Source organism: Cariama cristata, unplaced genomic scaffold, assembly GCF_000690535.1.
Source record: "Cariama cristata isolate BGI_N322 unplaced genomic scaffold, ASM69053v1 scaffold36658, whole genome shotgun sequence".
Classification (NCBI taxonomy): domain Eukaryota; kingdom Metazoa; phylum Chordata; class Aves; order Cariamiformes; family Cariamidae; genus Cariama; species Cariama cristata.
In genome coordinates this window covers 13,830-25,464 of record NW_009633551.1, presented here as the reverse complement: position 1 = coordinate 25,464, position 11,635 = coordinate 13,830, and the positions used below count along the sequence as shown (strand labels likewise).

The 11,635-nt window shown below is 47.3% G+C and overlaps 1 protein-coding gene across 1 annotated transcript in view; it reads left to right on the top strand.

The window, feature by feature from the left end:
• STK11IP (serine/threonine kinase 11 interacting protein) overlaps nt 1-11,635 on the top strand; it is a gene marked incomplete at both ends in the record, with an annotated part of 18,568 nt that overhangs the window by 286 nt on the left and 6,647 nt on the right. Inside the window, 14 exons of the mRNA XM_009706794.1 lie at nt 2,010-2,084; nt 2,396-2,491; nt 3,439-3,546; nt 3,753-3,824; nt 4,802-4,931; nt 5,117-5,220; nt 5,862-5,951; nt 7,008-7,049; nt 7,549-7,716; nt 8,021-8,102; nt 8,211-8,573; nt 8,755-8,945; nt 9,866-9,976; nt 10,754-10,949. Of these exons, the coding sequence (XP_009705096.1) occupies nt 2,010-2,084; nt 2,396-2,491; nt 3,439-3,546; nt 3,753-3,824; nt 4,802-4,931; nt 5,117-5,220; nt 5,862-5,951; nt 7,008-7,049; nt 7,549-7,716; nt 8,021-8,102; nt 8,211-8,573; nt 8,755-8,945; nt 9,866-9,976; nt 10,754-10,949 (1,828 nt within the window). The remainder of the gene's footprint in view (nt 1-2,009; nt 2,085-2,395; nt 2,492-3,438; nt 3,547-3,752; nt 3,825-4,801; nt 4,932-5,116; nt 5,221-5,861; nt 5,952-7,007; nt 7,050-7,548; nt 7,717-8,020; nt 8,103-8,210; nt 8,574-8,754; nt 8,946-9,865; nt 9,977-10,753; nt 10,950-11,635) is intronic.

Here is an 11,635-nt window from a genome sequence, read left to right as displayed (position 1 = left end):
CCGGCTTCAGAGTGGCCTCCTTTAGTGCCCATTGACCCCGTCTTACGGACATGCTACGTGGGTCGGATAGCTGTCGTAGGGCTGTTGCATAGAGTCATAGTTCAGCACAATACTGTGTAGCTGCTTCATCTGGGATCAGCCATGCAACTCAGCAGAAAGTTTATCGGAGTTAAAAACAGGGGCAGCAGGGGTTAATTATGCTCCGACCTTGGTAAGGTGTTGACATGGTTGGGAAAATGAGTATTTACTGAAATGCTTGAGCAATTCAGGCAGTATCTGGCAGCTGAGCACAGCTGAGTGCTTCCTCAGTGGTAATTGATCCACACAGTGCAGCGGAGCTGGGGTATTTGAGGAGAGCTGTTAGATGTTGTGTACACCCACTACTCTCAGACCTGCTTCTTATTTGAGTTTTACATGCTCCTGCCCAGTCAGTGGTTCTAGTTGATCTGTTTCACAGCATGGGACATTGCTAGTAAAGTGTCCTTGTTAATTTTAAGAAGGTTGTAATAAAGATAAAAGTACGGAGCTAGAGATACTTCAGAGGGCTTTTTGAAAGGTGGCATGTGTTACGAGGCTGCACATGATTATACTTGGCATTGGGGCACTGCTAGGAGGGTAGTAGAGGTGAAATGGGCCTGAAAGGGGAAGGGGAGTTAGCAGCTGTTCTTAGGTTCCACAGTGGTGCTCAGGAGGTGGTGTGGCTGAGCACTACAACCTGCGATGTCTTTAAAAGTGTTTTCTGTATAAGACAGATTGGAGAGATTATCTGAATGTTGTTGGGAGGGTTTTGTAGCAGTGTGCTGAGGGTGGAGGTTGGAGTGGGGCCCAGAGCCTGTGGAGAAGCATGGATCCCCTGGCAGGAGAAGGCGGGGAGGGACGCTGCAGTCAGGAGGATGTTGTGATCAGTGCTTGTGTTAACCAGAAAATGGGCTCTTTTTGTAACAAGCCTGTAAAGACGGGGAAGCTACCCATTGTGGTAACTGATTTGCTTGGAGAAACGAATAATTTATATCTGCCTGATCAGATTCTTAAGACAGGGGAGGGAGAGGAGATGGTCAGGACACAGAGCAAGGGTAGCATCTTAAATAGACTTTGCTAAAACTCATCATCAGAGCTTCACAGTGCAAGCTTCACCTACAAAGGGTCCTGTTCAACATGTCGCAGTAGTGCTGGCAGGCAGTGGGCAGTGATTCATCGCTGTCAGGGCTGTAGTGGTGATGAGGCCTTGGGATGTCTGTTCTGCACCTGATGAGTCACATCTGCATGAACGTGGATGTAGCTGGCAGAGGTGGTCTCTCCAGTTGTACTCTGCTGTCTGCAATGGAAGCGTTAACTACTTCATTACTCACTTGTCTGAAATACTGTTTAGGGACTATCCATAGAAAGCATAAGAAGGTGGATTTAGTAAGCTGCTTTGTGGTACATGAATACAGCCTAACAAACCTGTGGTGAAAGCCTGTAGCTGCACTACAGAATGCAAAGAGGAGGTTTGCAGGTACCTCAGTCTCATGCTAACAGTGTCTTGGAGACTAGCTCTGTTTTTCATTATAGCTGCTTGTGATTTGCCTTATTTGGCCTGTTCTAGTGAAATGCACATGCACGCCTCCCACCAGTGTGCTAGTTCAGCTCAGTTGCTTGGTAAACGTAGCTCCAGCAGTTAGATTTGTCTTTATTTAGTGGATTTGTTAGTGGTGGCTGATGAGGAATCCAGCTGTCAGAGCTCCCTCTGCTTCTGAAAGCAGTGAAGCCACGTGGACAGGGGAGAAGAAAAGGAGCTCTATGGTCTGGCAGACTGTAGTCTTGTGCTAGCTAACATGCTTTTCTCTTTGACCTCTATTGCACTATGGGGCCAGGAGACAGTGCCAATACCAGCATCAGGGGAGAGCTTGGTAGTGAACACCTGACCTGGAGGGGGGGGCCTGTTCAAGGTGCTGCAGTCAGTGCATTGGGAGGGCGGTACTGCAGCACAAATCAAGCCTGACGTGGGACTTCTTTTCTGATTTCTCTAGCTCGTTCATGTTCCAAACTGTGATTTGCAATCTTCTGTGAAGATCTTCCCTTTCAAGTCCCTCCGGCATCTGGAAGTAAGTATAGGAGACAGAATTGGCTTTGAGTCTTGGTGTTTGACTTTTCTTGAGTTAGTTTTGTGGTTGTAGAATGCCTTTACTCCTAAAAACTGGGTGGGCTTTTGTGGCTTCCCTAGAAGGCTACATCTAAACTCCTGCAACACTTGCTTGGGGTGAAGTCTGGGTATGAGCAAAGGCTGGAGTGTTAGGGAGGGAGGCTCCAGCAGGGAAATAGGAGATCCCTTGCAGACATGGGCCTGGGATGGCAGCTGCTCTTACACTGTAGTATTTTGATGTATGTTGTCCTTACTTTCTCATCACTGCTGCAGTTGAGGTCTGTCCCTCCACACTGCCTCCGGGGACTGCGATATGTCTATTCTCAGCTGGAATCTCTAACCTGTTGCAAATGTATCAGTACACTGGAGGTGAGTGTCTCTACACAGCTTGTGGGGAAAACTGCAGGAGAAAGGCTGTCTTGATCCTACAGTCCTTCACACAGGGAAGATGTAGGAGACAGTGTTAACGATCTTATCAATCCATGCTGTATATGGCTTTTTCTCCCTTCCCTGTTCCGGGATCCTACTCCTGACTTGAACAGTGGTGAAGTATTCCCTGGTTGGATACACCTGTGCTCTGTAGTCTCCTTTTTAGCTGCTTGAGAATTTCTGGCTCTGGCCGATATTTGTATCAGCTAGGTCTGATTGTTCTGTGTCTGGCTGTTCCCACATTCAAAGGCTTGCAGCTGATCGAGGTTTATTTCATTGTACCTCAGCAGCCTTAAATAAGAGCTGATTGTCAGAGTGAATGCTGTGCCCCAGTGTCCTGTCTGCACTGGTGCCCCCCAGGTTTCTGAGACATGAAGGCAAGCTGCAGCCATGGAGAACTGAGTAGCATGGGCTGTGCTACCCATGGGGCTCAGTGCTTCTGTCTGTGGCACAGAAGCAGCTGCCTGCTGGGGAACAGGGGCTGCTGGTAGGGAGTGCTTTGAGAGCTTCTTTTGTCTGTGAGAATACCAGTTGTTTGGCCAGGGCGTGGTATTTCTTCTGCTTTGATGGAGGTCTGAAAAAGGTTTTGTTAGCATGAATCTTTGTGCTTAGTGTTCAGAGCCTACGAATTGTAACATGTTAACTATTGCCACTTGAGCATAGGAAGCAAAAGCATCTCCCCTTCTTTCTAAACATCTAGCTGTGGAATTCCCACCACCTCTGAATACTTGAATTAGTGACATGAAAGTCATTGCCACTCTAGGCAAGGCTGGGTCTGTAAAGCACAATATGCCAGCCTTGTTCTAGACTAGCTGTTCTCCTGTGTTCATCTGCTGTTACTGTAACAGCTAGTACTCACCAAGGAATGGCTCCTCATTTCTTCCTAGGAAATCATTTCAGCATGTGGTGGAGATCTGAGCTCTGCTCTCCCGTGGTTGGAATTGCAGACTGTGAACTTCAGCTATAACTCGATCACTGCCTTGGATGACTCAGTGGTGAGTGGGGCGTTCTTCCTGTGTGACTGAGGGGAAGAGAGGAGATGATCTCAGCCAAGAATTGGGCATTCCTTTACTGATGCTACTAGGTCTGGATGGGAGGAAGTGGGCAGTCTTAATTTTGCTGACCTCTCCCAGCAGGACAGGGTTTCCATGCTCAATGGAGACATTTGCAGGATCTCATCTAGTATCTTTCTGTCCTTCAGCAATTACTGAATGCTCTGAGAGTCTTGGATTTGAGTCACAACAAGATCCAGGATTGTGAGCGCTATTTAATGGTGAGTATCTTGAGCTGAGCACCAGAGTTTGCTTATATGGAGAGGACACTGCTAAAGTGCTGTAATCATTGACCGTGTGCCTGCTAGGTGAAGTACAACAGAAGAAATTGGAGATATGGCCCAGCAGGGATGTGATTTAGACCTAGTGCTTGCGGCATTGAAACTGTTGTCCTGTCTGTGAGCCCCTGTGCCACTGAGACAGAGAAGGTGGTGTTCCTCATCTGCTCTGAGACAGGAAAATTAGCTGTATGTATCCCTGTATGTATCACTTGGCACTCCGGTGTGGCCAAGTGATACATACAGCGATATGTACAGTGTGTGCTGTACATACAGTCACACATGCAGTGTGCGCTCCATTATGGCCAAAACTTTGCTGTAATCTGTGCAGCATGTGGGAACTGTGTAGCTGGGCATGGCGCTGTAGAGACTTTCTGTTCGATTTGTTCAGACTGCCAGTAGTGTTTCCTTCTCGCTTTTAGAAATCTCCTGTCAGTTGCTTTAGAAAAGTTGTAGTCCATCACAGTGGCATGTGTGTCTGTGGGGAATGGCAATGGAATCCATGCTCTGCTGGGCTAGATCTGCCTCTTTTAAGAGGGGCTATGAAACAGCTTTTCATGGACTTGGTGGGGCTCACAGTGTATCATTCACTACCGTCTTTGGAAAGCTAACAAAGGGCTTCCTTTGGTAATTCAGTCCTTTCGCTGAGGCAGAGGGTCCAGTCCCTTCCTGTGCTCCATTGAAGTTGATGAGGAAGCAGAAATCTGCTTGTAGCAAATTTTGTAAAGCAGATCATGCTGAGCACCCCTAGACAAACCATTCCAAATGTGAACGTCTTGCTGCAGAAATCTTAAACTCACTTGTTGGTTGACCTTAGTGGGATGGAAAAAATGGTAGGGCCTAGTGGCCTGTCTTGAGTTCAGGGTCAGGCTTTGAGCTACAGTCCCAACTGATGTGGTGCTGCTCTTCTTTCTGAACAGACCCTTGCAGAACTAGAGTACCTCAATCTGGCTTATAACTTCCTGTCCAAGGTGCCAAACCTTGGCATCTTCAGCCGATCCAAGCTGGTGACTCTGATCCTGCGCAACAATGAGCTTGACAGCATTAATGGTGAGCCCACAAAGGAGGAGCATTTCGTGAGTCTGAGGCCTTTCTGTCTTCCTCGAGGAGGGACAGAACTTGAAATCTTGGGCACAGCTGTTTTTACTAGGGTTCAGTTTTGGGGGAGAGGGGTAGGTGGGAGGTTCCTAAGTTATATCTTCTAGCATGCAGATGGCTTCTTGCTTTGTTTGCAGGGGTTGAACAGCTAGTGAATCTGCAGCACCTGGATGTGGCCTATAACCTGCTGCTGGAACATACCCAGCTGGCACCATTGTCCACTCTGCACTATTTAAAAAAAGTAAGCATGAAGCCTGATGTGTTGGTAGATTAGAGATGTCATGGTCAGGGGGTGCAAGGTGGAGACTGTGTGGTAATAAGAGAGTTTTGAAAGATTGACTCAGCTCTTGAGCATTTATTTTTAATGTGGGAAGCTGATGGGGGAGCCTTAGAGAGACACCTGTATTTTGGCATTCGTTTTCAGTAACCTCTGCTCAAGCTAACCTTTTTCCGTATATTCATCCCCACCTCCTTGCTCCCCCTTTCCAATTTTAACACTGTCAAGGTCAGTAAAGATCCTCCCCTAATCCTGTTGTGGATTTGTGTGTTCAGAGAAGTCTGGAGGAGGAGAACTGCAGTCACTATAGTGCTTGTGAAGGAAGATAGCCTGCAAAGGACTGTTCTCTCAGCACTTCTCAGAGCCAGTACTGAAAAAGCTCCTAATGATTTAGGGGCATGAGTAGGAAGTACTTTAATTTTCTTCTCTATTTGCTGAACAAATTTCAGGAAGCATTGTAAAAGCTTAGTCCTCTCCTGGCTTGACCACCGTTCCACTGCAAAGATATTTTCTGAGCCAGACAGAAAGCCTGGAGCCTGCAGGCAGAATAGGTCAGGGTATAGAATATTGCTTCTAATAACAACTTCTCTGTTTCCCCCACCCAGCTGCATTTAGAGGGAAACCCATTATGGTTCCATCAAAACCACCGATCTGCAACCCTTGTATATCTGTCTCCCAGGGCAGGCTCCTCCAATGTGAGTATTAGCCACATCCTTCTGCCCCTGCTGTTGAAGGCATAGTGTTCACATTTAGGGGCAAATGACAGGAAAGAATTTCATAAATCTGAAAATTATTCCAGTGGTGATTGTTTTGTGGGTATTTTGTTGTTTTTTGGGGGTTTGTTTGTTTGTTTGTTTTTAGGTAGAGTGGTTTATCCTTAAATTTTTGTGGTATGCTGGCCAGGGCAGACAGAGTTGAATACTGATCTCAAGTTTGCAAGACCTCAGATCTTAATAGGTCTTCACTGTCTACTTCATCAGTTTTGCTCACTGATGGTCCCAAAACTTTACTCTGTTCCTGCTAGATAGTGACTATGTAGCTGGATGTTGCGAAGAAGGAACTCGCCGTCTTGGCCCACCTTGCCTAATTACATACTCCTTTGGCAGCTGTGGCCACCTCTTTCTTTCTCCCCATTGCTCTGCTAGGTATCAGCACTGTTTCCCTTGCACGCTGGTGCTTAGGTCAGTTCTTGGTAATCTGATTTTAAATAAAGAAGCCAGCAAAGACAGCGTTCTGGCAATTTACCAAAGTAAACTTGCTTGCTAAGGGTCAGAGGTGTTCCAGAGCTGGTCTAGCTTTCATGTTAGTGGCAAATGGCTGGATTCATTGTCTTCAAACTGCATCTTGGAACAAACTTTCACTGAGCTCAAGTTACTGGAAGCTAGGTAGACTCAGGCTAGAAGTAGGGTACAAGCTTTGAGGTGAAAGCTCAAAACAATTCAGGAGTTGTTGCAGAGTAATCTATTGTCTCTCTTCTGCAAACTGTCTTGGATACGTTTCTGGGAGTCATAAAGTCTGTAAACAGGAAAACCACAATGGTCCCTTCTGGATTTATATGCTATTAGATCAGGTAGCTACAACTAAAGGAGTGATGGATAGGCAGGAGCAGGGTTGTTTCTGGCAGTCTTTGCAGTTTTGTGCCAGGGATCCCAACCCTAGGGTGATCTGAAGGGGAACAGGAGTCAGCAGATGTTGTCCTGGGTATGTGCCAGCCAAATGGGATCTGACTGCAAATGGGTCTCTAATTACAGTTCCTCTTGGATGGGGAGCCACTCTCTTCCTTGGACCTAATGGTAAGTACAATTGCCATAAACTGATCTTACTGACTTTGGGAGTGGGAACTCTGACAGGTTTTTGCATTGTCAGATGTCCCATTAAATCTGTATGGATTGCCTTGACTCTTTGACACAGTTAATTTTGGCTCAGTCCACGCTGATAATTGTTGGGACTGGCCAGTGTAACTTATTCTGCCCAATGTAGCCTTGCAGAACTTGAAGCCTTGTCTGTTTCCTCTTCAGGTACTGTCTGGTACTTGACACTTGAATTGTATGTCAGCAAAACAAACAGTTACCAGTTTCCCATCTACTGTTTTTAAGAAAGGCAGAGATTGAGTTAAATAGAGTGGTCGTGATAAACAATCCAGTCAATGAGGCAGGATCTGTTGTCACCATTTCAACTTAGATGGTGAAAGTTTGGGGTGAGGGGCAGGGAAGTTGTCAGCCTGAATTGTGGCTTGGTTACCTTGTCTCCCCTTTGCACTCAGCAGGCATCGTTCTCTTGTTTTGGCTTTAGCACCTTCCAAGACTTGTGCAAAGTGTATCACAGTCCATCCACACTTCTACCTCAGAGAAGACCGCACTGGACCGCAGTGCTCTGGACAGTTCCTGTGCTGCGGACTTCAGCGACAGTCAGTCCCCAGCAGAGAATGTGGCTGTCAGGCCCCCTCGGAAGAAAAGCAAGGTCTGGGACTGAGATAGCTTCTTAACCATGGGGCTGCCATGTTGGGTGAAGAGGCTGCCTCAATGTGAAAGCCTCGTGTAGTGGGATGTGGTCTTGGACTGACTGTGTGGTAGTGAACTTCTACGCTGCCGTGTGTTAGGAAGGGGCTGGGCTTAATGTCAGTCTTGACATACTGTGACAAATGTTTCATGGTATGTTTCTGCACTGTAACAGCTATGAACCCTTCAGCTTGGCAGAGCCCCTCGTCAGATGCTGTTTCGGTTGTTCTGGTGCCTCCCAATGATTCTTATCCTGTTTGTTCCAGGGAAAAGTCAAAGTGCGCAGAGCAAGCATTTCGGAGCCCAGTGACACAGAACAGGAGCCCCAGGCTTTACCTCTCTCTGCTGGTGAGGCTTGTCTTCTTCCTCAGTAACACAGTAGCTGAACTGCCCACAGTCAGAGGAGTGCTCTGGCGTGGTGACTATTTTCATACTTCCCAAGTTTTCTCTCTGCAGGCCTGGTCCTGCAGCATCAGAAGGAGATGAAGCGCTTGGACAGCTTCAGAGATCGCTTTGGTGTTGACTGGCTGCAGTACAAGAGACACCTGGAGGAGCATGACCAAGTACCTGTCATCTGCCGTAGCCGTTCTGCAGATGAGATCACAGGCAGACCTGCTGCAATGGACTTGCAGAGTGAAAGCTCTGATCCAGAGCGAGGAAAACCCCAAGTATCCCAGAAAGAATCCTCTCCTCCTTTGGATGATACTGAGAAGGAAGACCCTGAAGTACAGCCGGATGAGCCTGTGGAAGGAGAACAGAGAGGAGAAGAGGAGGCAGATGAGCTAATGCTGGGCGAGGAAGAAGAGGAGAAGCCAGAAGGTAAACAGGTCCCTTCACTGCTGTGTTTGAGGACTTGGGTGACGATAGAATAGATGGATCAAATGTGATATCCCTGAAGCTTTATCTTGCTGCCCAGTATTGTGGGAATTCTAAGGACTTGGGCTAAGGAGACCTGAAGGCCTGCTGCGCATACTGACCTGTACTGTGTCTTGTTCGGCAGTGGACCTTTGCCAGCCAGTGCTGGTGAGCCAAATAGAAGGTGAAGGGGACCCAGACCCAGACTGGATCTTCCTGCGAGTCACAGCTAAGCATGTGATTGAGGTGGAACTGAAGGCTGCCAGAGTCCTCCACAAACTGGAGCTGAAATGCCTGCAGAAGGTGGAGACCTCTGAGATGAACTGGAAGAGGATGGTGAGTTATGCCTCTGTGTGAGCCTTGGGCATCTTACTCCCTGTGTGGGCTAGTATTCTGGATTTGGGCTTCTGCCAGAGTACACTGCAGGTCTTTTCCTAGCTCCTGCAAAGCCTGATTGATTGAGCATTTCTTCCACCCAATGCATGTGTATCTAACAGCATCTGTGTTGCTTAGAGTACCTGTGATAATGCACCAGAAGCCAGCACCAATTCTGTTCCAAAGCTGCAGTTAAAAAGACAAGTTGGACTTGTTCCAGTGTGCAGGAATGAGAGACATCTCAAGAGGAGCCTAAATGAAATGGAGACCTCCTTCCCATCCGTTCCTCACTGGGATATCACCCTGGCCTTGGAGGACTGTTTGTGGATTTCGCTTTTTCTTAGTGCAGCACTGAGCCTAGTGTGATGTTTAGAAAGCTACTGGTAGTTCAGTGGGCGGTTTGCCATCCACTCTAGATGCATGCTGTAGCACTACCAGCCCTATTTTGCTTTTGTGATTCTGTAGAAAGGCAGTTTGGAAGTCTTTTTCCTCATGATAGGATTTTAACATTTAGTGTGTGCTTCTCTAACGGTGTTTTCCCCAAAAGCTCCAACTTGTTTTTTCTTCCTGCCCTTGTACCTCTTGAATGTTTGTGGCTTGATATTCTTCGAAATACCTTCGTGAAAAGGTATTTTGTTTGAAATGCTTTGTTCTGGGCCTTGAAACTTACTGTTGTCCTCAGCACTCATGAGCTTTATTTTTATTTATATATTTATGCCCATTTTATCAGGTTCCTAAAAGCTATCAGCTATGGAGGGCTACTCAGGGCTTACTAAATTAAATGCTTGTGTGGCCACATTTCAGCCAGTTGCAAACAAATGTAGTCTGTATACTGGATGCTGTGCCCTCTTTCTAGAATTGATGTTTTCTGACTCCTGCAGGACCTGGAGCGAGTTTTCCCTGTCCTCACATTGCAGTTCAACTACATTCGCAAGGACCGGCAGAAGCGCAAATACGTGGTGCTCGACGACTGCCCGGAGCAGTGTCTACAGGTAGGGGAGGCAAGAGGGGGAAGCCTGGGGAGCCGGGTGATGTTACTGGAGGACACCGAATTCTTCCAGCCAGCACAAGACCCCTCTTCTCAGAGTACATGTGCATCTGCTGCCCTGTGGCAGCCCATGTCTGGCTTGTAAACTCAGGATTTCTTCTGCTGCACAAATGACCTGTGGAGGGCCCTGTGAGCATGATCCTGGAGCGTAAAGGGTGCTCTCAAGGAGAAAGCCTTGCAGTTTTCTTCCTCTTGGGGAGAAAAGTTAGTAGTGAAGTTAGTGATCCTTACTTGTTGTGCATGTGCAACATAACGTTTCCTGGGTGCTGAGTGATGTGGTAGCCTGTATTTAGCCCTCTGGAGAGTGAGAGTGTTGGTGCTATGGCAGCTCTGGTCTGTGCAGCTGCTGTAGGGACTCTGGTCTCAAATCCAGGTATTTTTCTTGAGATACTGTTGTTTAAGTACATTTAAACAAGTTGTTACAGAGAAGGCACAAATCGATGGCATCTTTGAGACCAGAGTTCCAGGGAGACATACAAGACACAGGCAAACCTGCAAAAATGTGTTCTCTTGGTCTTCTGCAGTGAAGCTCCGTGTCCTGGGCAAGTCTTGCACAGACTGGTGGTTGTAGTCTGTTAGCTGGGAAATGGCCCTGAACCCCTTGCACTCTGAAATGCTGTAATAAGGCATGTGAGGAAACTTGCTAATGTCAGAAGCTTGCTTTCATTAGGATGGTTATAGCTACCTGCTAGCACTCTTTTCCCTGTGTGGCTACTTTTAGTGTGTCCTTGAAGTGTTGTCCCCAGCTGTTGAGGAGAATCGGCAAAATCGGGACCAGGAAAAGGGATCCATGAAGCTCCAGTGCCTGAAATGCAAGCAGGAGTTTTCACAGTCCCTGGCTCCCTGGCATCAAGGTCCCTATCCTTCAGAGGCTGGAGACGCCAAAATCCTGGAGACCCTAGTTGCCTCAAATCAAGGTAGGATGTAGTGCCCAGAAAAAAGATGCTTGCTAATGCCCAGGCAGACTGCCAGAGTGGCAGGTGTGGTACAAAGCATGGAATGTATAGGAGAGGGTGATGCCTTGGCCGTACGGGAATTAAAACCTGTTGTGGGATGTGCTCTAACTTGGCCCGCTTGGACTGGGAAGAGCCTGCCTTGTTCACTAGCAGGAATAAGCCACTGTTTTAAGGTTAAGCAAACAGTATCCCTGTTGTGGGTGGCCTGGGGTCTGCGAGAACATAGGGTTGCTGGATACTGCAGATGGTGCACAGAAACCTGAAGTCTGGGAGAGGCCTTAAAGGTCATGTAGTCTCTCGTTCTGTTGAAACTGTCATCAGTTCTGCCACAGCGACTAATTTGTTCTAAGGGATTTTTGCTGATGGAGGCTTCTGGGGAATCTGCTCCAGTATTTCAGGTAAAACTTTGGCTGTTAGACATCAGAAAAACAACAGGAACCCTAACTTGAGTCTCCCTGGCTGTGATCCTAAGTCCATTCTTGCTTCCTTTATGGGGAATGATTTATTCCTTTCTTTGTACTTGAGGGCCATTGTTCTTCCCCCACGACTAGTCCTGTCTTCTGTCTCCTAGACTAAATAAGCTCAACTCCCTAGATAATTTGCTTGTCAGTCATATCTCATACAATGCAGTTATTCTTGCTGGTCTC